Below are 27,624 nucleotides of genomic sequence, written 5' to 3' on the forward strand. Positions count from 1 at the left end.
CCATTTGACCCAGCCATCCCATTACTGGGTGTATACCCAAAGGATTATAAATCATGCTGCTATAAAGACACATTCACATGTATGTTTATTGAGGCAGTATTCACAATAGCAAAGACTTGGAACCAACCCAAATGTCCAACAACGATAGACTGGATTAAGAAAATGTGGCACATATACACCATGGAATACTATGCAGCCATAAAAAAGAATGAGTTCATGTCCTTTGTAGGGACATGGATGAAGCTGGAAACCATCATTCTCAGCAAACTATCACAAGGACAAAAAACCAAACACCACATGTTCTCACTCATAGGTGGGAATTGAACATTGAGAACACATGGACACAGGAAGGGGAACATCACACACCGGGGACTGTTGTGGGGTGGGGAGAGGGGGGAGGGACAGCATTAGGAGATATACCTAATCTTAAATGACGAGTTAATGGGTGCAGCACACCAACATGGCACATGTATACATATGTAACAAACCTGCACGTTGTGCACATGTACCCTAAAACTTAAAGTATAATACAAAAGAAAAAAGTGAGATCATGCGGTGTTGGTGTTTCTGTGCCTGGCCTTATTTAACTAACATTATGTCTTCTAGGACCATCCATGTTGCAAATCACAGGATTTCCTTCTTTTTATGGCTTAATAGCACCTCATTGTTTATATATACCGCATTTTCTGTATCCATTCATCTACTGATAGGCACTTAGATTGATTCCACATTTTGGCATTATTGGAGCATTAGATATATCTCTCTCAGGATGAACTGCAAGAAACATTGGAGTGCAGATATCTCTTCAACATACTGATTTAATTTCTTTTGGATATATCTACTCAGTAGTAGGATTGCTGAATCAGATAACAGTTCTTTATTTGATTTTGTGAGGAACCTCCATACTGTTTTTCATAATGGCTGTACTAATTTACATTCCCAGCAAGTTTGTGAGGGTTCCCTTTTCTCCACATCCTTGCCAACAGTTGTCTTTTGTCTGACAAACTATATTTGGACACATAATGTGGTTAGCAAGTCTGTGATGGCACCGTTTGATCAGGGTAAAGCTTAACCGCTACATCAGAGATCTAACAATATAGTGGCTTAAGGAACAACAAGCTTATTTCTCTTTCATGTAGCAGCCCTGATTGTAATTTCCAGGTCAGCAGAATCTCTGTTCTTCATGGTCACTGTAGGACACAGGTTCCTGCCACTAGTTGCTCCACCATCCCCTAGACTATTCTTTTTCATTTGTAAGGTATAACTTAAATCACTGTCTCATTGAAGTTCCAGTTAGTGGGAAGGGGAAATCGGGTATTAAAGAGACATATTCATAGTCTTAGGCACTCTGCCTCTCCTATCCATAGGTGAAAGGTTAGTCACATGGCTACGCTCAAGAGATGCTGGGAAATGCCATCTTGCTGTGACATCATGAAACATGAAGAAAAAGAGGGAATAGATTTTGCTGGAGCTATAGTATTGTTCCCAGGAGTATAAATACTCCTTTTAGTTTCTGCCATTGTGTTGCATGTCGCCTATATATACTTTAGTGTATAAGAGAATAAATGAAGAAATTGATCCTTGTAGCATCAAAGCAGCACATGAAGAAATCAGAGTTATAATAGAAATGTTGCTCTTCACATTTTGCTCTATTTATTCAAAAATTACCTGGTAGCTAAATCTAGTCACTGAGTGAATACAGAATTCATACCTCTCCTACGAAGTCATCAACAGATTATGAAATCTGGAAAATAGATAAATGTTAATTTACTTTTTTAAGGATTGACAATGCCCTTGGTGACATTATGTTTATTCATCTATGTTTTCAGACTTTGTAGTCACCCTGTAGAATTCCAAGGGAGATTGTCACAGTTATAATTTTCATCCATCAAGAGATTCTTTTAGTGCTGATACATTTTATATTGGTTGACAGAAAGTTAGAGCCGCCTTTCCTAGAAAAGATGATTAGGTCCTTTAAAATAGGTTTTTCATTCATTGCTATCTAACCTTGTCTTGGAATATGAGTACGAAATGTATCCATTTACTTTTGAGGACTTAATACTGTCAATTACAAGTCTTTCAAGGCAGTTGTATTTTGGTTCTTAGAAAAATAACCCGTCTTTGGAGGCCTGTATTTGTATACTTGTTTTATTCAGTGTTTCAAATTTTTTGCATTTCTTTATGACATGCATTGACTATTAGGTATATTGACTACTTAAGGTGTACATATTGTGGTCATTATAGGACATTACTTAAATAGTTGTTAAATCATAAACTCAAATGAACCTTGAAGATCCAATCAACACAAAGAGAACATCTCCTGAATCTAGTTCAGGGAATGGTGAATGTGACTCCTCCACGTGGTTGCTCTTCATGTACTTGATATTACTCAATTATAGATTCAAATTCAAACTTTTATTTATTTGACATTTTCATTTACTTCATGGATGTTGTGGTGTACCTTATCCTGGACATTGAGGATACAGTGAAAAAATCCAAATGTTAGTAGTTACTGTAGATGAATACAAGTGGGACTTAGTAGTTATCTTAGTGTTAACTTCATCTCTTATTTTCTGCCTCTCTCGCTCCAGTATCCTGATTCCAGCAGGACCAACAAGCCTCTACTCTCAACACCATGTTCTCATCCCCATCATGTCCTCAATCCCCTCCTTGCAAGCCTAAGTTCCTTGGCCAATCATTATCATTACTCGCTGCCATGCACTCACTCCTTTGCCCTCTGTCATTTCCTCATATTCATTTGGCAAAAGCTCAACCTGGTTAAATGTCACTCTTCCTAAACCCACACAGCTGAATGTCAATAGACAAAAATGACACTTTACATGCATGACGATTGGCCTCAAATGGACTCTCAGTGCTACCCAGTAATTTTATGATGTGTTCCTGGCCCAATCCCTTCCTCCCTCCTGCGGAAGACTATTTCATAACTCCCCCTGCTCTCTCCAAATCCCCTTCCTTATCCTCACTCTAGGTTGATAACCTTGCTTCCTATTACCCTGTGAAATTATAAGCAAGAAGAAAACTAGCATCTAGAACTATGCTGGAAGAACTATGTACACAGTAGGCACTCAAAAAATATGTGTTGAATGAAAACTGTCCTGGACAAGAGCTTGTCCAACACCTAGAAAAGAGAGATAAAGCATATTTAATGTTGAAAAAGAATTTAATGTTGCAAAGAAGCATCCCGAGGTGCTTGTTGGGATGAAGGCCATAGAGGCAAATATTGTTTAGTGAGCTAGTAATTTAAGAATATTAACTGAAATCAAACACTAATTTTTATTTAAGGCTGAGTGTGTGTTGTGGCTCACACCTGGAATTCCAGCACTTTGGGAGGCTGAGGTGGGAGGATTGCTTGAGGAGGAGTTTGAGACCAGCCTGGACAACATATGGAGACCCTGTCTCTACAAAAAAATAAAATTAAAAAATAGCTGAGCATAGTGGTACATGCCTGTAATCCTAGCTATGTAGGAGGCTGAGGTGGGAGGATTGCTTAAGCCCAGGAGTTCAAGGCTGCAGTGAGCTATGATTGCACCACTGCATCCCAGCCTGGACAATAGAATAAGACCTTGTCTCTAACATCAATCAAATTAATTAATTGATTAAGATAATGTTTCCCGTCAGTACTAATATATTCAATGTTATTACAACTAAATATGTGTGTTATGAAATGTATCTGCCTTTGTATTTCTGTAATTTCTTATACTTTGGTATCCAAATATTGTTCTTCAGCTGGCACTTATTTTACATGATGTGCAGTCAGTTTCATTTTGGTAAGTTTTTCATGTGGAAATAAAGATTAGCCTAATTAATCCACACCTAGTAGAAATCTTGTGTGATTAAACTTTATGGCTGCCTATAAAAGGAATCTGTGAAATGGAATCAATCTTCTCCCTCTTTCCCCCCACAAGCCAGACCACGATAAAGGATATGTGTATGGAATTTACCTGGAATACTTGGCTCAGTAAGTTGGAATTCATGGGAGCATGGCAAAGAGGCCAGTGTAGAATAACAGTTCAAAAAGAATTTGTGTAGCTATGGTTCCAGGTCATCAGCAAATATAAAATTAAAAGCTGACACCTAAAGACAAGTATTGTAGCAGTGTGATTAATTAAACGCAGGCAATCTTGGCTACATATTAAAGGAAGCTAATGGTCAGAAGTCATTTACTCTGTCAAGATGGATATGATTGCAAGAAGTAATGCTAGTTAGAGTGGGGAAAGAGCATTACAATTTCATTTTCTTTTTCTTTAGTGGTAACAGGTGTCAGTGAATAATGGGAAGAAAAGACCTGGCTACTTGTGACCTACAAATCTGAATTCTTCATTTAGTAAGATGATGTGTATTTGCTTGAGGTCTTCTACCTGTTTCTGTACATCTAATGAATGACTAAAGGTTGAACAGACTTTGAAGCAGCACTTCCTCTTTCTTCTTGTAAGATACACCCATAGGAAGGGCACAGAGGGAGGAAGCTATTTTCCTATGCACACACGTGGACACGTTACATATTCATACATGTTTATATATAACATATATATGAATATATAGACATTACAGAACAGATATAGTTATAATCTGTATAATTTGCTCTCCTTGCTTAATCTCTATGTGGTCAACATAATAGAAACATCTGCACAATAGAGTGGCAAATCACAGGCATGTTGGGTGGGTTGGCAAGTCGGTTGGTTTTCTTGAATATCACTTTCTAAGGAATTTTTTAAAATTCTGATGTAGGATCATCATTTTTATTATTAAATTGTAATGAACAGAGAATCTAAGCTAAAGATTAATTTTATGGCACCTTTGCAAATTTGCAATTAGCAAAGTTAAAGAACTACTGGAGATTTTTAAAAACGACCCTCTATCTACTATAATTGTAAAGCTATTTGAACCTCGTAGGCTAAGCAACAGAATTTATGGTCAGATTTGGGCAGTAGCATGCTGGTAAGTGTTTCACAGTTGCCTCCCTGGAAAACAAACAAACAAAAACTGTGATTTGTAGCATTTGCCAGCTTCCTTAGTGTAAATATTCCCACCATGGCCAATTTTGAGCTACTAACACGATGCCGCTGACTGCACGTGAGAAAGTGTGGCATACACCCTGGCCTGTGAGAGTCAGCTTCAGCACATCTCTGGAGGGGTGGGCAGGGTGGAACACAATCTGTTCCTGACTGTTGTGTCAAATTGAGAGCTTCTTTTTAGGGAATTAAATCAAAGAAGAAAGGAAAACTAATTCTATAGAAGTTGTGAGAGAGAAAGAAGAAATTCTGAGAAGAGAAAACTATATTTATCTTTCTGGTTGATAGAGAGGTAGAAAGCAAACAGTCCCCAGAAATGGGCAAGTCTTCTGTGGAGCTGAAATAGAGGTCCTGGTACTCTATAAGCTGCCCTTTTCCCCAAGCCATAGAGCTTAAACCCCTCCTTCAGCTGCCTTTCTGAATTTCAATGACCTTCCAATGTTGAAATGCTGGTCAGCATGAGCAATTTTTTTCCTTTTTTTTTTGAGCTGGAGTCTTGCTGTGTTGCCCAGGCTGGAGTGCAGTGGCGTGATCGCTGCTCACTGCAACATCCGCCTCCCGGGTTCAAGTGATTCTCCTGCTTCAGCCGCTCAAGTAGCTGGGATTACAGGTGTGCACCACCATGCCCAGCTAACTTTTGTATTTTTAGTAGAGATGGGATTTCACCATGTTGGCCAGGGTTGTCTCAAACTCCTGAGCTCCCATGATCTGCCCATCTCGGCCTCCCAAGTATTGAGATTACAGACGCGAGCCACCATGCCTCGCCTTTTTTTCACTTAAGATGAGCAAAATACAATACAAACTTTTTCAGAATGAATATATGTATGTAGACACACACGTGTATGCATTACATATCTCACATATTCATACATATTTATATGTAATATATATAAATATATGGACATTACAGAACATATATAGATATAATCTATAAAACAAGTGGCCCTCTATTTCTCTCTATTTTCTTCACATTTCCTTCTCTTTAAAGACATTTTATATACTCAAAAGAATTTTTCCTTCTGCCACCTAATCCACACCTTATTTTCCCCCTGGTGTTTCTCATTGCATTGCTGATTGTGGTAAAAGCCCACATATAGCAGTTAGCTTCCATAAAAGACCAACACATCTGAAAATTGGTTCACTTACTCAAGTGTACATGGAGCTTGCTTGGGGTCTAAAATAGAGTTAAATAACAAAGACGAAGAAAACAATAACTTCTGTTGAGTTAAAATACCAAACAATATTTTTAAAGACATTGTATTGAGCTGAAATTGACTTACATAAAAACTTTGTTTACAAGTGAGATTTTCATTAGTTTAATAATTTTCAGCCTATCTTTGCATTCAAAGTGTGAGTTAAAAAAAACTCACTTATTTTAAAACTTTGCCTCAACTTTTCTTCCTCCTTTAGACATGCTCCATTTACCATGATTTCTAGACCATAATGTGTGCATATGGTTTATACCTCTGAAATATATTTCCCTAAATTCTTCAGTGAGTTAAAAGTAAACTCTATGAGAATAGGGAGTATACAGTGAGGAAAACTGCATTCCCTATAGACACATGCTAACAGCCATTGCTTAGTGTTAGTTACGTTTAAAAAATATACGCACATGGTAAACTTATGTGAAAGTATTTGCTTCACGTTTTTCAAGGGAGGCTGTGGCTTGCTCAAACGCATAACTTTTAACAACATCTTTCAAACCTGCCAAATCACATTGCCTATTTGGCCAATTCAGTGTGTATAATATTAATTTACTGGGCCACAAAGGTAGTGCACCTTAACTATTATTAGGGGAGAGTATAATATATTTGATTTCCCTTTATGAGCCTCACATTGCTTATAATTGAGTAGGGCTACTACATTTTCTGGGCAGGCTATCAAATAGGATGTTGTAATGATTTGCTTGACTAGTAGAGCAGATGAAAATATACCAGTTCTGTCTGTAGTTGTTCTATTTTTGAATTTGAAATCTGCACAGTTTGAAACCATTCATTCCTCTATGGTTCTCTTTAAAATATAAAAGTATTTTTTATGTTTTAAAGACTTAAGCATATTACACAAAACCAGTTAAGTAAATGGTTAAAACAGTGTGAACTTCAGAGAACATAAGAGAGGTCTTGGATTTAATTTGAAAATATCAAGGAAGTGGCAGTAGTACAATGCAAAGATTTGGGCCTGATAAAAAGAAAACAGGTTTTACTTGTGGCATCTCGGGGAATCCTGAATGTTCCAATTGTTGGTCTGCACTGCTTTGAAGTTTACTGAGATGTTGAGATATTTTGTGCTCCATAAAATACTACTTACCAAAATTATTTTGGACATATAATTCCTTTATTTTGCTTACAGGATACATACAGACTCAAAACGTATCAGTAGACTTACTTCCTCTTTTAAACAGTATCATGAAGACAATACAAGTAAATGGAAAGATACCCTGTGTTCATAGGTTGGAAGAATTAATATTGTTAAAATGTCACGTCCATACTACTCAAAATGATATACAGATTCAATGCACTCTCTATCAAAATTCCAGTTTAATTTCCAGATAAATAGAAAAAAAAATCCTAAACTTTGTGTGGAACCACAGAAGACCCTGAATATCCAAAGCAAATCTTGAGCAAACATGACGCTGAAGACATCGCGCAACCTGACTTCCAAATCTATTACAAAGTTATAGTAATCAAAACAGCATGATACTGGCATAAAAACAGACACATTGATAAATGGAACAGAATAGAGAACCTGCAAATAAACTCATGCATTTATGGTCAATTGATTTTCCACAAAGGTGCCAGGAACATACAAGGGAGAAAGCACAGTCTCTTCAATAAATGGTGTTGGGAAAACTGGATATCCACGTGCAGAACAATGAAATTTGATCCTTATCTCACATCATGTACAAAAATCAATTCAAAGTGGATTAAAGACTTAAACGTAAGACCTGAAACTGTAACATTACTAGAAGAAAACCTAGACATGACATCTGTCTGGGCAGAGATTTCTTGGATATGTCCCCAAAAGCGCAGGCAGCAAAAGCAAAAATAGACAAACGGAATTGCATCAAACTAAAAGGCTCCTCCTGCACAGCAAAGGACATTATTAAGAGAGTGAATAGACAATACATGGGTTCGGAGAAAATATTTGCAAACCACATCTGACAAGGGACTAATATCCAAAATAAATAAGGAACTCAAATGATAGGAAGAAAACAGATACCCCATTAAAAATGAGCAAAGGACTTGAGATATTTCTCAAAAAAAGACATACAGGCAGCCAACAGACATATAGAAAAATGCTCATCATCAGTAATCATCAGAGAAATGCAAATTAAAACCACAATGAGATATCACCGCACACCTGTGAGAATCACTGTTACTAAAAAGATGAAAGATAAAAAGTGTTGGCAAGGTTGTGGAGAAAAGGGAACCCTCATACATTGTAGGTGGGAATGCATATTAGTATAGCCGTTATGGAACACAGTATTGAGGTCCCGCAAAAAACTAAAAATAGAATTACCATGTATGATCCAGCAATCCCACTTCTGGGTGTATATCCAAAGGAAATGAAATAAGTATATTGAAGAGATAACTGCACTCCCATGTTAATCATAGCATTATTCACAGTAGTCAAGATATGAAACCAACCTAAATGTCCATCAGTGAATGAATGATAAGAAAATGTATGCAACAAAATACTCTTCAGCCCTGAAAAAGAAGGAAATCCTGTCATTTGTGATACCATGGATGAACCCAGAGGACGTCACGCTAAGTGAAATAAGCAAGACACAAATAAACAAATACTGCATGATCTCACTTACATGCAGTATCTTAAAAAGTTGAACCTGGGCCGGGCGCGGTGGCTCACGCCTGTAATCCCTGCATTTTGGGAGGCCGAGGCAGGTGGATCACGAGATCGGGAGATCAAGACCATCCTAGCTTACACAGTGAAACCCCATCTCTACTAAAAATAGAAAAAATTAGCCGGGCGTGGTGGCAGGCACCTGTAGTCTCAGCCACTCGGGAGGCTGAGGCAGGAGAATGGCGTGAACCTGGGAGGCAGAGCTTGCAGTGAGCTGAGATTGCGCCCCTGCACTCCAGCCTGGGCCACAGAGCAAGACTCCGTCTCAAAAAAAAAATAAATAAATAAAAAGTTGAACCCGTGCAATAGAGACTAGAATGGAAGTTGCCAGAGGCTGGGAGAGAGGAGTGAATGGGGAAAGGGGAGATGTTGATCAAAGGGTACAAAGTTTCAGCGAGGCAGTAGAAATAAGTTTCCATGACCTATTGCACAGAATGGTAACTATAATTAATAATAATGCATTGCATATTTCAAAGTTGCATAAAGATTAGATTTTAAATGTTCTCACTGCAAAAAGTTTGTAAGTATATGAAGTGATGGATATGTTCATTAGCATGATTCAATCATTCCACAATGTATACGTGTATCAAACATCACATTGTACCCCATAAACATATAAAATGATTATTTGTCATTAAAAAATAAAATAACTTTTTAAAAAAATAAGTAAGATCAGTTTAAAAAATTAACATTATGGATTCTTTGGACTGGAAGTTCCTTTTCTGTACACTAAATTTTTAAAACCTTATCCTCTACATACCACTGAAATGGAATCCCAAAATTGTAGCAGTTTTATATAATTCAGTTTCTTTTTCAACAAAGATTTATTGAGCACTACTAGGTGCCAGGCATGTTCTGGGTACTTAGGGCATATCGATGGATAATACAAACGTCTCTGCTCTCATGAAGTTTATTTCTATCAGAAGAGACAAATAGGAAACAATAAACACAATGAATAGACAATGATACAATATGTTAGAAGCTGGTACGCGCTAGAGAGAAATGAAAAAGCAGAGCAGCATGAAGACATTTATCAGTGCTGGGCTAAGGAGGGGCAGGTCTGTGTTAGAGTTGTCAGGGTTACTCTTGGTCCATGGGAAGGATGCTGACCAAGTGGAATCTGGGGGAAGAGCATTCTAGGCAGAGGGAATAGCTAGACCAAAGGCCTATTACTGAAGGCCTGGCAAGGTTGGGAAACAGCAGAGAGCCAGTGTGGCTGCAGTAGAGCCAGTGGAGGGGAGAGTAGTAAGACAGCAGGTGAGAGGAGTAATGAAGCCAGGGTTACAGGTAGCTTTCGTCTGAATATAATGGGGAGCCATTGTTGACCAGAAGAATGACACGAAAAGACTTCTAATTTAAAAGGATCACTCAGGCTGTGGGGTGAGAACAGATGGGAGGGGTCAAAGGTAGATGGAGGGATACCTGTTAAGGGCCTGCTACCGTTGATCTGCTGAGAAATGATAATCATGACTTGGACCAGAGCGGGAGAAGTAGAGGTCATGAGGGATGGTAGAAATCTGGATATATTTTGAAGTAGAGTCAAAGAGATTTCCAGATAGATTCGAAAAGGGTTGTGAGAGAGGCAGAAGCATCCAGAATGATTCTAAGGTTGAGCATGTTGTTTCCGAAGGGGATGGAGGTGTGCAGGGTCAGGAATCCAGTTTTGGACTGAATATCTAGGCTACTAGATGCCCAGGCAGAGATGTCAAACAGGCAATCAGATATTTAAATCTAGACTTTGAAAGGGAAGTCTGGACTAGAAATGTAAATTGGTGAATTGTTTTTTGGCATAATTGAAACCATGGATTTGGGTGACATCACCAAGAAAGTGAGTGTAGGTAGAGAACTTCTTCAGTGGGTTTCAGGTATTTGATATAATTTATTCAGTGAGTATATAAACATAAATGCTCCCTCTTCTCAAAGATTTCATCATTTGTTTTGGCTATACAGATTGTTCACAACCTAGAGATACCAGTCACATAGACTACAGTGTCTGGTGTTGAATACTGCAATGGCTGAGGAATTGGGGAGCAGTGTGGAGAGACAGAGTATTGTATGATAAATGTTATTCTTTTTTTTTTTTTTGAGATAGGGTCTCACTCTGTCGCCCAGGCTAGAGTGCAGTGACGTGATCTCAACTAACTGCAACCTCTGCCTCCCAGGTTCAAGCAATTCTCCTGCCTCAGCCTCCCAAGTAGCTGGGACTACAGGTGCACATCACCACACTTGACTAATTTTTGTGTTTTTTCTAGAGATGGGGTTTTACCATGTTGGCCAAACTGGTCTCAAATTCCTGGCCTCAAGTGCTCCACCTGCCTTGGCCTCCCAAAGTGCTGGGATTACAGGTGTGAGCCACCACACCCAGCCAGATAAATGCTATTCTTGATATATGTGATACAATGTAAAATAATTAGTGCATGCAGTAGAACTGTAGAGAAAGGAGCAGTTAACTGACTTAGTAATAATAAAGCAGAGTAAATTTACAATACTCTGTTCTCAAATAATGTATCTTAGAACAGAACAGTGTGTAATAACATTGTGTATAGTAAAATAAACTGTGCTAAAGGATCATTCAACACTGTCCTTTAATTATGTTTATGGCTACTACTTTGGGTCACCCAGCTTGTCTTCTACATCCCTTCTTCCTATTGCTGAAAAGGTTACTAAAGCCCATTGCAACACTGTTCCTGGATAAAGGCAGAGGTAAAGTGGGAAGGAAAGCACAGGAATGACATCAGCATTCTACATTTCTGTACCTATGGGTTCCATTAGGAGCTGGCAGGGATGAGATGTGTTCCACAGTCAATCAGTCCGTCTATGTAGTTATGCACTCACTATTGTCTCTTTTCTGTGACCTGGGTTGTAAAGGAATGGGTAGAAAAAAGAGGCGGGGGCAGAGATAAGATCTTCTGCTTTAGGTTGTAAGCATTTTAAATCTCTGAAATGAAAAAGAACAACCTCATGTTTTCTGGGAAGTGATACTTTTGATGTGGTTTTTCCACTCCTAGCTCATAGGAAAAAAGGATATTGTTGAGTTATGAGATATCTATCAGTGGTCATAGGCAAAGTTGGTGACGATTTTAAGAGCTACTTCCTCATGTGTACACACACACACACACACACACACACACACATACATTTACATTTTAAATGGTCTTTACTTGCCAGAAATCAGCCTTGTGACTTAGAGCAAGTAATCTCAAATATGAAGAATACACAGGCCACAGATGATATAACATTTTAATTTTAAAATTGTAAATGATTGTCTGTGTTTTCTGTCGTTAGTTTTTATTAGAACTATAACATAGTTCCTCAAAGAAGGTACACAATTTGGAATAAATGTAAGCAGTTATGTAAGACTAGAATTGATGCAGAACATAAGTAATATTTCACACTGTCAACAGCAACACTAAATTACTAGGCCTGAACCATATTTTTATGCGTATTGCTATTTTCTGCTCAATGTCTTCCCTTTACATGTAAGGCCTTTCTCAATGTGTCCCTTCTGTGCTGAGCTTTGAAATCCTCCAGCCTTTCAAGCATCCTTGTTGCAGCATCAGGCTGTGTTCTCCAGCACTTAGCACGTTACTCTGCATGCACCCAGCTCTCGACAATCATCTGTCAATCTATTAGGTGCTGATTGATTAGTTATTTTCTAACATTTACATAGCAGGATATGTGATTAACAATATCATACTTCTGTATTCAGGTACTTACTGTGCTTTATTATCATTTTATGAATGTTTCTCTGTCCTTATCTGCTTATTTATATAACGTTCAAACTAATGAATTAAATGCAGAATAAATAGCTGCCAGTTCAATTTATCTTGAAAATTAGCTGACATAATGGCATTGACAGAAACCCTAATGAGCATTAATTTACTTATTCATCAAATACTTATTGAGCATACTGAGTACCAGCCATTGTGCAAAGTGGTGGGGATACAGACATGAAGAGGGCAGATGGAGTCTCTGTCCTCATGGAGCTTCTAGATAAGAAAAGAAACAGTGGTTGTGTCACACAATAATACAAGTTCAGGGAGCTCTTGTATCAGAATTGATTAGCATATGTGGTAGAAAACCCAAATCGCAGTAGTTTAAGGAAAATAGAAATTTTTCTCAAACATGAGTGTCTGGAGGTAGATAACCCAGAACTCCACTATGTCTATCTTGTTGCTGTGCTGCGTGTGGCCTCTATGCCCAAAGTTACCTTGTTGTCTAACATGGCAGCCTGTGTCCATATTCCACTAGTAAGATGGGAGAAAGAGAAGATCAGGCTCCTTCTCTTTAAAAAACTTCCCAGACGTTGCTCAAACCACTTTCCCTTACATCCCTTTGGCCAGAACTTAGTCATATGGTGATGCTGAGCAGCAAAAAGAAGCTGGGAAATGCAATATTTATTCTGGGTGGCCAGGAAGAAGAGGGGGTGCCTACTAAGAGGACAATTAACCATCTTTGCCTCAGGATTTCTGGGAAAATGGTTGCCTAAATTGAGATCTGAAGCTTCGTAGGATTCTCAGAAATATATGTACATGTGTTCTTATAGAAGAAAAACATTCCTGAGTAAAGAAGAAGTTCTAGGAATTGAACACTGAGAAGAAACTCGTCTCTCGCCAATCATGATTAATCATTGTGTGACAATGTTTGTACCTTTTTTTTTTTTTTTTTGGAAAAGAGTGTGGTGCAGGTTATTTCAGAGGAAGGTGGTCGTGGTAATGATCAGTGAAGTTTTGTGGTTGAACAGGCTGACCAGGGGATCTTCTCAGAAAAGACGAAGTCTGGGAGAAGGGTTTATGACATGGTGGTGTTAATCTTTTCCCAATATTGGCTCAGGCGAAGGCATGTACTTGAGGCAGTTCAAAGGCCAGGGCATTCAGGGGCTATCCCAAGGTAAAAGTTCAGGGGATAACCCATGCATTTTTGTACCTGTGGTAGGGTCAAATGACCAGTTTCATTCAAATCCTAGAGATATAGTCATGCTCACTAACATGACATGAATCTGCAGAAACAATGAAAACATTTACAATATATTAAATTTACAGTATCAGTCTGCTTTGAGGCTTTTCTAATTTTTGTAATGTTCAGCCTTATAAAATCAGTATTTTGTCTAGTTTAAACGAATCTAATAGTAATTCTTGTTTACTTGTTATTGTGATCAATCAGCAGTTGCCTGAAATAAAAATAACATATGGAACATTTTTAACTTTCTGAAATATAGAATGTTATTTGAGAAAATATATGTTTTATGTTTTTCTAATTATTTTCATACTGTCATTTAGTTATGTTTTGATTCTGCTTTTTACTCCCAAAATGAATGGAAGTTACAAATAGTCCAGCCCATTTAAAATTAAGCATGACTTGAAGACATTTTATCTCTAAAATGACTTTTTTATGGTTTTAAGATCAAACACCAAATTTAAATCTAAAATTAGCTGGAGTCTAAGAAAAGCACTGATCTAAATTTATATTTAGGTTCTTATGTATTTTTTTCATATTCCTTCTGAAATGCTATGAAGTTATAACTTTTTTCCCCAGAGAAAGTGTTACTATGGTTGGTGGCTGGCAATACAATTTTTATATCATGCATGAGCAGGGGAGATTGAATCATTTAATTCCTCTGTGGCTGGTTAGTTTAATAAATGCCAGGTTGGTAAAAGCAACACTTCTAGGTCTTATTTGTCTTGAGATCAGTGTGTCTTAAAGTCGCAGTTAGGATGGATTATTAAATGGAAGCTGATATTTCAGAGTTATCTTCTTTTCTATGTTAGATTTTTAATTTTATGAGAATAGAGAAATTATTAAAATTTGTGCTCACTAGCTCATTATTTAGTTTGTGCCTTCATAGTGGGTCACGGAATTGTCGATAAGCACGTGGTAGCACTCAGTTTCTTGAGGTCACTTCTAGGCCTATGTAACATGATTAATCTGATTCTATTTATATGGTTATCTTCATAAATAATTATCAGGGTCTCACAGTCTTAAGCCATCTGTGGAGGACAGCAAGCATCCATTCCCACTCCAAGTGAATCCAGATTTAACTCTGAACTCTGATTAAAGTCACAACTTCCATATAATTTCCAACATTTCTGTTCTGCCTGTAATGCATTTTATCACTAACTTAAATTCTACAAATGACTTGTTTTGATTTAAAATAACAGTGAATAAATAATCACACAGAGATCCTGGACCAAATAAGTTATATTGGACCATTTAGGTCCCATTTTCCTTTTGGCCAGCTCACAGTTTTGCAGGTGGTTTCATAGATGGCCGTTGACTCTCAGATCTAGAGGTGCATGGGACGCCAGTACATCTATGCTATGATGAGAGAAGGTGTTTTTACTGGTAAACTGTTTACCAATGGAGAGAGGGCTGGGACATCAGTGCTGTTGGACTTGCAAGTGAATAACTGTGATTGGGAGCACTGGGGGGCATTAAAGGGAGAAGATGATTAGATTATTGGGAGAGCACATTAGCAGAGGTCAATACCACTCCTCTGCTTACAACTCCTCGAAATGTCTTCAATAAACATGGAGTACCTTGGTAATAAGAAAAAACAACCAAGAGCTATTTAAAAAAGAAAATCCTTCACTGGCTCCTCGTGGCCTATGGGATAAAGCAGAAGTGACTAAACATGAACTTGAGCCTCACCTGCACACTTCCAGCCTCATTTCTTGCCATACCCTGCCTTCAACCCTAGGCTGCTGTAATGTTCAAGCGATTCTTGCCTCTTTTCTTCTTTTTCCTGTGCAATATCTTTCCTCTGTGCCTCATGCTCGTGCTGTCCTCTCTCTGCCTTGAATCCTTTTCCCACCCCTCACCTCATCCCATGCTAGGTCAGGGGCCTCTCTCTAATGTTCTCCCATAAACTCTGAGCATCGCACCTCCTCCCATGCATTACTATTTGTTCTTGTGTGTCTGTTTGTTCCCCTCACTAGACTCTATCCTCAATACCAGACACATAGAGGGCAACCAGTGCAAGTTTGTCAAGTGAATAAATGAGTGTTTTGGTGTATACTAGGGGACCATCATAGGGGACTGAAAATAATTTTAAGTATTCACAAAAGTATAATCATCTGATCTATTATCTGTTTACTACAAGAAATGCACATTAGCACATAGAAAACTGAAACAATTTTGCAAATAGGTAAACAGATTTATATAAACGTGGTCTGATTCTCCAAGTCTTGCCGTAAGCTTTAATAAGTTGTTGGTATTGTGGGTTCTTTTGGTAAACTTTTTGAGAAATGTACCAACTAGCGCTATTTGGTGTGTGTTTTTTGCTTCTAATCTAACGTCAAGTCAGTGGGAGAAGCTTTGTGTACTTGCTTTGGTAAACTGATTCTGAGTATCTTATTTCCTTATGTGCATGAGGTACACAGATGTGCACTTAATGGATTTCTGCTACAGTGTGTGGTAAGGATGCTATTTTTAAAAGTCTGAGTTCCCAGAGTAAATTTTTTAAATAGGATTCGGGTTTTATCTTATAACTAACATAATAAAGCTTAAATTAGAATTATAAATAATATATGTGTATGTGTGTATGTGTGTGTGTATATATAAAATCCCATCATGGGGGCAAGACCCTCATGACCTCATTTCATATATGTGTGTCAGATTCAAAAACAGCAACAAACATAGAATATTAGACCTCAAAGTTATTCTAGGCCATTTAATCTTTTGCTTTACAGATAAGGAACTGATATCATCATGGGTAAATGATGATTCCATGAAGGCACCAGAACAAAAATTCTGGTCACCTGATGCTTACTTTAGGGGTAAATGTGAATTCTCAAGCAAGGAGAAGTATATGGAGACCTCACAGTTGGCAAGGAAGATTTCTACTCATGCTACCTTGAGTAACAGGGGTTAATAATAAAGCTAAAACAGTACCTAGAGGCTTTGCTGTCGTGTCCAGCAATCCTGTGGCCTCTGCTCACCTGAGCGTGTCTCCTCCTGTCTCTAGGCAATGAGATTCCAATTGGGTCCTTGACTTGGGAAGCCTTTGGCACAAACATCATCCATATTGGATCTTATTAGTTGTAGCCAAACTAAGACAGTTTTGGTCAATATATAGGACTTTGCAACCTAGAGCAGGCATATGCAGGGAAAATTTCCTAAAGCTTCTGCAGAAGCAAAGTGGGCCTTCAGGTAGGTACAGGCCCTTTGAGCTTTCTGAACCTGGTCAGTATGGGGTGGAAAAGACATTTGTGTGGATAAATATGGGATGGGGAAGGTAAACTACATCACAGCTAAATTCAAGTTGAGTTAGTTTATAAATGGAGGTAAATGCTCTGCTTATAAGAAACTACTCACAAATACTGTTGTGTGGCCTTTGGGCAAATCAGCTGAACATTATCAACCTCAGTTTTCTTATCTTAAAGGAAAGATGATAATGATACTTACCTTGTCCACTCGTTGTGCATATCAGTGACCATGTATATTAAATGACCATCCATATGTAGGTAACTATTACTGTTATTACCTCTATAATACCAAAACGATGACTACTATAGTTATTTTTACAACTACTAGTACCTAACACTACTGTGCTACTCCTATTGTTACATGCCAGTAGGTTGTATTATAATTGAGTAGTCTTCTCTGCTCAGTTAGATGATAGGAGAGAGAGTTTTACAATTTATTTGCAAGAGGCTATAGTTCTTTCACAATGCAATGATTAAGATCAGGGCTTTGTGGGAATTAAAACTACTTCCTAGATGTAATGTCTTAGACAAGTTATTTAACTTATATACTTCAATTATCTCATTTGTAAAATGGGGATACTACATTATATCACGTAAAGTTTTTGTGAAGATTAAATGAGATAATCTAAGTACTGCTTAGAACAATGCCTAGCACACAGTGATCTTGCAAGAAATATTCTCTATTAAGCTATTAATGTATTGATATGTATTGTGTTTTCATAACTACCTTGGGAGAGAAGAGGCATCATTATCTTTGTTTCATGGATACTGAAGCTGAGGTTTCTGATTTGCTATGTTTACTAACATACCAAAGCTGGGAGAGATTCAAAGAGCCTCCTGCTCTTCCTTCCTTCTTTTCTTTCCTCCCTTCCTTCCACATATCCTTATTATTGGGTTGGAATGGGAAGCCATAACTCCCGCCCAGTTGATTTGAATTAGCACGTCTGATTATTTTTTAAATTTTCTTTCCCCTCCAGCCCTACCTCCCTGCCACAGCACTTGTTAGAAAGTACTCTCTCACATATCTTATTCCCATTGAAATAAAATCATGTTATGCTTCTGTCTTTTGCCACTAGCCTATTACTATTAGCTGTCATATCCGAAGTCCCAAGTTCTTTATCTGAATCCCTCATACTTGAGAAATCGACAGGATCAAGGAAATAGGAACCAGTGTTTACGTAAGTGTTTATTGGACTTTTCTTTATCATCTTTCAGGTCTTGTGGAAATTTGCCTGATGCACCCCCTAGATGTGGTGAAAACCAGGTAAGGTTCTGCATGAACAAGTTTTATTGACTTTGGCTAATATCCAAATTAAGATCTGTCAGAGCACTAAATGCTAGGACTTGTCCCAGGCCAGTAGCTTCTCTCTATAATGGCAGTTACATTTGCTTCTAAAGAAAGTACTATTTGACAGATAAAATGTGAACAGTGAAAAGCATTTCTGGATGAAGGTCATCTGAAGTATGTAATATTTTACTGCCTTTACATGACAACCATAAGGTATGATTTGTAGCTATATTGGTAAATGAGGTAAATTTATCAAAATGATGTAAAAACTAAACTTTATCCAGTGGATTATGACAGCACATTTTCATTTGGCATTGCCAAACAAATCTCTATTTAATAGTCAGCATTTTGGTATGAGACTTCAAAATTTCAAGTAAGCTTTTTACATAGTGCTTAAAGAATTTATTCCTATTACTGTTACTGTTTGCCAATGCAAAATGCCATATTTTCAGGAAACTGCAGGGGCATAATATGGTCAATGCAAGCCAGGGCAATGTATTAAATCTATTTACCAAGAGGGAAAAAAAGAAAAATAACAAAACTTGGTGGGGTATAATATGATCTAGAGCATTTTTAAAAAGTTAAACCTGTGGCTGAATTACTGAACTTTCTATTTTTTCAAATTGGAAGCTCTTGGAGTCTAGTGAAAATTTCCATTTATTTGCGCTATATGAAACCCAAAAGCACCATGCTAGGTTGGAGGCTAACAGCCAACGATGCTATGCAATAATGGTGGTTAAAGAAACCATTATTGCCTCAATTAGGAAATATTTGATAATTCAGGCTGGTCATTGGATGGATGTGTTACTTACTCTACCTAAAAAGGCAGCAGAATCTTAGGCTGGTTGCTGAAAGCAAGAGAAGGTGACTGTGGCATGCAAAAATAATATTACATTTTTAATAGAGGTAGGGAAGATGGGAATTCGGCCTCTGTCTTAGATGGAGCTGCTGTAACAAAATATTATCGACTGGGTGGCTTAAACAACAGACATTCATATTTACAGTTTTGGTGGCTAGGAATTCCAAGATTAAGGTCTTGGCTGATTCACTTCTTGGTAAGCGCCCTTTTCCTAACTGTGGAGGGCCTCCTTCTTGCTGTATACTTACATGACAGAGAGAGAAAGCTCTGTTGTCTCTTCCTCTTCTTATAAAGCCATTAATACCATCATGGGGGCAAGACCCTCATGACCTCATTTAAACCTAATCACCCCCCAAAGACCTCACCTCCAAATACCATCGCATTGTGGGTTAGGGCTTCAATATACACATTCTGGAGGGACACAAACATTCAGTTTGTAACAGCCTCAAATCACTAAACTCAAAGAGAAAGAAGAAAACCAGGGGCCCTGCACGGTGGCTCATGCCTGTAATCCTAACACTTTGGGAGGCAGAGGGAGGTGGATAATATGAGTTCAGGAGTTTGAGACCAGCCTGGCCAACACGGTGAAACCCCGTCTCTACTAAAAATACAAAAATTAGCCAGGCATGGTGGCACACCCCTGTAATCCAAACTACTCAGGAGGCTGAGGCAGAAGAATCACTTGAACCCGGGAGGTAGAGGTTGCAGTGAGCCGAGATCGCACCGCTGCACTTCAGCTTGGGTGACAGAGCAAGACCCCATCTCAAGAAAAAATAAATAAATAAATAAAAGAAAAAGAAAACCACAAATTATATTCAAATGCAAGGTATGCGTACCCCTGGGCCATCTTTATTACGAGGTTCCAAAACAGAAAGCAAAACTCCGTGGGATTTCCTTCTTAGATTCCATGTTAACCTTCTTTGAGAAGCCAGATTATTGTTGCTAATGTCACTGAGAAAATAATCTTTTTCATTTGAGGGTAATTTCCTAACTTAGTAAACTGTTCCAATGAACATAGAGGAGAAATAAGAATGATTTAATCAAGACACAATATTAGAATTATGGTCACTCATTCACTCAATGTTTTATTCATCCATTCAACAGACGTGTATTGAGCATCTAGTGTGTGTGGGTTTCAGGATAGCTCTGCCCTCAGAGAGCTCACAGTCTGATTAGCTAATTGAGATCTCATCACAATGAACTTCAAAAGCTGTATCGTTTTGTTGTACTGGAATTGAATTGAAAACTTCTTGAAATGGATATAACAAGTTACCGGGGCTTTATATCTTCTTTGTTACACAAATATTTTCATTAAAATGGCATTCATTCATTAGAGTTAGTCACATGACTTTGCCTAACTTCAGCAGGGAGAAAGATACAGTCCCTCCAGGTGCTCTGAAGGAGAGGGGAATTGGATACTGGGTGGTATTTGACCTGCATAAGGAAAAGTATGTTGAATAAAGATTCACAATCATAGAGTAAACTGAAAGCCACAAATATAGGCAACTGACATTGCAACAGAAGTAGAATATGCAAGATTGATAGGATTTATCACCCAGGCACTAACAGAGAGGTGACATCAAGTAGGCAGGAGCAGACTCACATGTGGGAACCTCTTCACCATCACATTATACAGGAGATGACTATGTTTCTAAATAGAAACAAATTCATACCCAGGAAATAGTATTGATCATTTATAGAGTTTTAAAAATCCACTTTAAAGAGGAGTTTTGGAGTAAACTTTTAGAATCTGTTGTTATTCATTCAGCAAGAAAAAGATTAGGCACAAATAGAACCCCAAAACAAGACTTGACTCCAAAAAGTAGACACATTTATTTTGCCATACTCCAGCACATGAGATATGGTGGAAAATGAGCCATATCCATATTTGGATTAATTCAGTATACTTCTCCTTAAGTAATAAAATCCAATTAAAAAAAATTGTGAAGTGAGGTTTGGGTTCATGTATCCCATGCCCCACTTTGACAATGCCTGCCACAACTTAGAATCCAGTACTCTCGGAATACTGTGTCATTTAAAAAATGACCTGCTAAAATCACCAATGCTAAGTGGTTTCATGTATTAATCTCCTGCAGTTTATGGTTTATGTTATTTATTTTAATATTGATCAAAATAGTACATGTATGTTGTATCAAATTCAAATAATACTCCAAGCCTTGTGTCAATTAAGACAGGCTAGGTTATGTGGCTGTAACATCAACAAACTTTAAATCTCAGCAGATTACAAAAACAAGGATTTCATGTCTGATACAACTGGGTATGTTCATCTGTCCAGGCTGCTATAACAAAATATCATAAACGGGGTAACTTACAGACAACAGAAATTTATTTCTCACCATACTGGAGGCTGAGACGTCTAAGCTCAAGGTGCTGGCAGGTTTGATGTCTGGTAAGGGCCTGTTTCCTGGTTCATAAAGGGTGCCTTCTTGCTGTGTCCTCACATGGTGAAAGAGCAAGGCATCACTCTCGGGTCTCTCTTATAAGGGCACTAATCCCATTCCTGAGGGCTCTACCCTCATGACCTCCTAAAGGCCCCACTCCTGATGCCATCACCTTGGGGGGTTGGATTTCACCATATGGATTTGGGGGGGGTGGGGGCACAAACATTCAGACCATAGCCAGTGGACACTCTGCTCAGACTGAAAGAAGCTCTGTTTGAACACGTGCTTTCCCCATCCCTGTGGCAGGAAGAATAGAGCTGAACGGTCTCACCCTGGTGGTTAGAGCTCTGACCACACGTGTCCTTTTCACCCAACCTGTCATTAGGAACTAACCACTTGACCACACCTAAACAACCAGAAGGAGAAGAAATATGATACTCCTACTGGCCTGAAGGAAGGGACATGGTGTCAGTGTGCCATAGGTATGTCTTTTCCAAGCCTTATAAGCCTGAACATCATTCCCCTACCATGTGCTCTCCACCCACCAGTTCCCATTCCAGAGGCAAGGACCGTTGACTTTTAGCCGATTCCATTGTAATTCACTTCAACATTTCTAAATATTATACTTACACTGGTTGTATTGAGTTGAACAGTGTCCCTGCCCCAATTCACATCCTTCCCAGAACCTCACAAGGTGACTTTATTTGGAAGCAGGGTCTTTGCAGATGTAATTATTCAACTTAAGAGGTGGCCATATGGAATAGATTATGCCCTAAGTCCACTATGACTGGTATTCTAAGAACAAGGAAAGAGACTCACAAAAAGAGCCATGCTCTAAAGATGGCCAGATGCCATCTTCTCTGATGGCAGAGATTAGAATTCTGCAGCTACAAGACTGTGAATACTAAGGACTGCTGAAAATCCCCAGAAGCTCAGAAAGTGGTATGGACCAGATTCTCCTTTAGAGCCTTTAAGAGGAGCCAACACTGATGACACCTTGATTTTGGACTTCTGGACTTCTGAACTGTGAAAGAATAAATTTTTGTTGTTTTAAGCCACAGGGTTTGTGGTAGTTTGTGATGCAGCCCTAGGAAACTAATACATCACTCTTTCTTAATTTGTCAACTGTAAATGTTTTTTATGACATCTAGAATTGCACACTGTCCCCATTTCCCCTTCTTACATCTGTCCCATTATTGATCCATAATCAATTGTTTGCATTATTTTGAGTACACAAACATTGTTCACTGCTGAACCAAGTAGTGCTCAACGATTTATTTTTCTGGAGTTAATTATTGCCTCATATTTTCATTATTTAGTTCTCTATAAGGCTATTGTTAATTGCAATGTCTTCCTAAATGTTTCTTCAGGTTCCTTTTCCCTACTATTTCCACATTGTCAAACTCTTAGCAGATAATGTGGTGGGGCTTGTTGAACGTGGGATTTTGGAAATTACTTGGCTTTTTTGTTAGGTCCTCTCTCATCTCTCTTCCAGTATCGAGATTTAAATGTCTTTTCTGGGGATACTATTTCTCCAATGAAGAATCTTTCAATCAAGATTGTGTGTATGGGAGGGTCCCACTGTTAAGGATGAAAATATTATCGTCATCCTCTTGTTTCTGGTATGGGGCCGCTCTCCTACCCTCCACTATACCTAGTGGCTCCCAATCTGAAGCTGTTCTTATAGTCTCCAAAGAGTAAGCCTCAGGTCTTTAGTGTGAGGTGGGAGAGAAAACATACATGGACTTTCAAGCAGTGCTCTTGCTTCTAGTTACATATTCCCACTTTTCAAGTTATCTGGTACCTCCGAGGCCTGAGGCATCCCAGGGATATCCCAGGGTCTTTCCTGGCAATCCCTTCTTTAGGTACTTACAGCCTTCTTTGCCCTGCTAAGGCAGTGACCATTCCTCCATCCATTTCCATCTTGCAAAAATGAGTTGACATTGCACATTCACTGTTACTTCCTGCTCCATCCTCTTTGTCCCTGTGGGTTTATGCTTATTTATAATTATTATTCTTTCATTGCCTGTGTTAGTCATGGCCCAATCAGGCAATACAGCCACTCTGAGTATTTGAAACTATGCAAATTCAATGCAAGGAATTCCAGAGGTAAGGACCTTTGACTTTTAGCTGATTCTGTTGTAATTCACTTTGATATTTCTAAATATTATACTTATATTGCTTTGTATTGAGTTGAATGGTGTCCCTGCCCCAATTCTGTCCAGATTGTAGAATTGCTAAGGAGCCAGCAAAGGGCTGTGATGCAACCTAGAGATTAGGAATAGCACCACCGCCCCAGGCTGAAGGAACAAAGGGAGGAGGTGGTATTGCCAGAGCCCAGGACCTGGTAACCCTGCTGGAAGCTAGAATCATGGTAGGTCTCTCTAGTGGGAGATGGAGCCTCAGGATGCAGCCACTGCCTGCCTGAGGTATAGAGGGATGGGAGAAGTCCTCTGCTTTCTCCCTTCTCTCCCTACCTTCAGGATCCCACTCACCAGTGCTCCTATTTGCTGAACCCAGGGAAGTCTGGGAAACCAGCCTTGCAGAGGTCAGCCCCTTCATATTACAGAACAGAGCAGGACAAGGCAGGAGTGAGAAATTGATTTGAAGATAAGCAGAATGGGGACTGACATACTGTTTTTGAAGGGTTTGGAGAAAGCACTAAGAGAAACATGCATTGTCAGTTCAGCATGTTGAATTGCCAAGGGACTTGCTTCAAACTCACTTTGTATCTTAAAAGATGGTTAGAAATTATCATTGATACATATTTTATGGCGAGATTCCAGGCACTGTGGCACTTAATATAGGAAAAAAGTTTATTCTGCTCCATGCAAGTATGGTACCAGGGATAGACCTAATGTTAGCAGAGGCCAGCCACATGACAAGTGATGTGTTCTAAGGGTCCCCAGCTAATTTTAGCAGAGGATATTTGACTAAGAAGCTGTACATATGGCAGTTATGTAGAATCAAGGTCTCCTTTGGGAACCTCCCCAGAGACATCTGTATATATTGTTTTATAGTTCTGTTTATACACAAACAGAGCTGTGTGTACAATTGTGAGTGGACCCCTCATTAAGAACCTATGGCTACAAATGACAAAAGACCCCATTCACTTGTATAAATGGGAAGGCCAAAGGGTAGTTTCTGGCTTCGTACTCTCCAGCGGGTCAAATAAAATAATCTTTAATTATATTTCTCTGATATACTCTCTTTCTCCCTCCCTCCTTTTCTCCAGCTATCCTTTTCTTATATAGGCTTCATTTTGGGGTAGCTTGTCTCATTTGGCACTAGAAAGCCTTGGCAGCCTCAAGTTTGCATGGTCCTTGGTGTTTGTGTGTGTGTAAGTAGCTTTGGCTTTAGAGTTAGGCTGCCTGGGTTCAAATCCTGACTCCTCCACTTATTACCTATGTGACCTCATTAACTTGTGTAACTCCTCTGTGCCTTAGTTTCCTCATATTTAAATGGGAGCAATAATGGTATCCACATTATTATGAAAAATAAATGAGCACACACACACACACACACACACACACACACACACACACGAAAGCATGGTATTTAATCCTGTTAGCAAAAACGGGGGGAATACAAAGACAAATAGAGTCTACAGGGTAGTGAAGAAACCTGAGCGAGGATACAAGCGTGGGAGGGGGAAGTGTTTACTCTGCGGTCAGGCAGTTTCAAGTTTCTAAGCTACAAGACTTACGTGTTATGTAAGCACTACATTCAAATCCTTCCTCAGCAAGGGGTTGACAGCTAGAGCATCCTTCTGGGCAGAAGAGCCTTGGTTTAGTGTCTGTGTTCCTGCTGGCCTCGTGCCACACATCATTTTGGGGCTGTGTGCTGACGTTATTCAGTATCCTCTAGAGCTAGCACCGTGCCTGGCCTTCAGGAGGTGCCCAGTGAATGTTGTTGAAGAAATGAGTATTTTGATAATAATCAAAATAATAACCTCAATAGTTCTATAGCCAAACTGAAATGTCTATAAAGTGAATAATAGGTAGTCTTCATTGTGTCGTCTTCATTGAAAAAGGGAAGATTTCATGAAAAAGGTGGGAATTTAGAATCTGTTAAGATAAAAAGGGAGACATTGCTTGACAGGATGGTGGGCGAAAGATTACAAGCCTGTGGTGGAGTTTCAGGGACTGGATTGGGAAAGAACTAGGTAATGTAAGAAGGTTCCCATTAGCTGTGCCTCGAGCAGAGGTGGGTGGACTAAGTGGGGAGAGGGATCGAGGGTGCTGAGGGAGCATGTGGAACAAGCTTTGAGATGGGAAGTGAAACCCCAGACTCCGTCTAGAGCAGTGCTGGCTAATTGAAACAAAATGCACCACACACATGTAATCTTAAGGTTTCTAAGGACCACATTTAAGGAAGTAAAAATGAAATAGGTAAAATTAATTCTAATAATAAATCCTATTTAACCTCATGGGTTCAAAACATTACCATAGCAACATGTTAATCAACATAAAAACTATGAATATTTTCCATTCTTTTGTTTTTCATACAAAGTCTTTGAAATCTGGTGCCTATTTTACACTTAGAGCACATCTCAATATTGACTAATAAGCCACATTTCAAATGCTCCATAGCCACATGGGGCTAGAGGTCCCTGGATTAGACAGCACAAGCCTAGAATGCAATGTGAAAAGGAAAGTCTTTACACAGAAGGACAGAGTCCAGTGGTTCTTTCCTAAGAAGAATACTCTTGCTTGGAATGAGTTGATGGTTGCAAATAAGCAAGGTCCTAGGTGGGGGGGATTTTGCTACCTGGGCGTTTCAAGGTTTGTACCTGTGTGGAGAAAGTGGCATTCGAAAGCCCCAAGGATTTATGGAAGTCACAGTCTGAGAGAGTTGTAGCTTATATCCCTTTCATATTTTTAATCCCAGGAAAGGAAATGGCCCATTGTGCTTCAGGAAGAAAGAATTATTGAGGTGTTTGTTCTGTTTCACCCTGAGTCATTTTTTATCATTGTTGTTTTCAGTTTTGAACAGAGCATAAATCAGGTGCACACTACATAAACTGCCAATCCTACAAGGACTGATCTTTTTAAAAGTGCCCCGAAGGTACAGCAGTGGGCCTGTAGTTCCAGCTAGTCAGAGGGCTGAGGCAGGATTGCTTGAGTCCAGGAGTTTGAGAGCAGCCTAGGCAACATCGCAACACCCCCATCTCTAAAACAGAAAGAAACATTTTTAAAGCAACCCCGTGTCAAATACCTCGAAGAATTGGAGAGCATGTTTTCTGGTGGTGCCGGGGAATGGGAGAAAGTGGGGTGGGAGGCATTTTCACATCTGCTCATAGACATATAGTTAAAGGCTAGTGGTGAGTGGATAGGCCAGTGCATACTTTGGCTGTCATCCTTCTCACCCCCCATCAGGACTTAACTTGCACTAAGAAATCTTTTCATACTTCTCTCAAAACATATTAATCACTGGATGAATTCTGAAGACTCACATGGGTTGAAAATTTGGCATCCACGTGTTGTTATATATGCACTTATGGGGCTTTTACTCAATCTGTGGAGATTGATTTACACTCTCTATTGGTGGCTCCCAAACCCCAGACTTCTGAATCAGAAACTCTAGGGGTGGGTCCCACCAATATTTATGTTTAACAGCCTCCCTGGTGATCCTTATGCAGCGAACCCAGACTGGTCACTGGGTCAGCCTTTGGGAACTACTGCTGAATACCCTGTAGGCAGTTTTGTAAAAAGTCATGTAAATAATTCCTTTTTTTTTTCTTAATTGTTGAACCTTTCATTAACCTATAATTCTCATTGGTTTTATTTATGCAAACTGCTGCTTTGTTCGCCATGAGTGGAAGTGGGAGGACAAAACGGTTGCCTTGCAGAGCTCATTCCATGGTTTTTGAGAGCCATATGGAAATACATTATCCACAGCCAGAAGCAACACATTCTGTCCTACTGAGTGGGGTACTAGGGCAGAAATCAGCACCAGAGGATGGGAAAGGAGCGAG

The 27,624-nt window shown here is 39.0% G+C and overlaps 1 protein-coding gene across 3 annotated transcripts in view; it reads left to right on the top strand.

Moving 5' to 3' along the window:
• The window catches only part of SLC25A21 (solute carrier family 25 member 21), a 516,179-nt gene that overhangs the window by 287,051 nt on the left and 201,504 nt on the right, over window positions 1-27,624 (top strand). For 2 of the 3 annotated variants that reach the window (XM_055291500.2, XM_055291501.2), the window contains exon 2: window positions 18,314-18,362. In XM_055291500.2, coding sequence (XP_055147475.1) covers window positions 18,314-18,362 — 49 coding nt within the window. Of the gene's footprint in view, window positions 1-4,278; window positions 4,346-18,313; window positions 18,363-27,624 lie in introns of those variants that run through there. The other variant, XM_055291502.2, reaches the window with a different exon arrangement.

Source organism: Symphalangus syndactylus, chromosome 9 (genome assembly GCF_028878055.3).
Source record: "Symphalangus syndactylus isolate Jambi chromosome 9, NHGRI_mSymSyn1-v2.1_pri, whole genome shotgun sequence".
NCBI lineage: Eukaryota > Metazoa > Chordata > Mammalia > Primates > Hylobatidae > Symphalangus > Symphalangus syndactylus.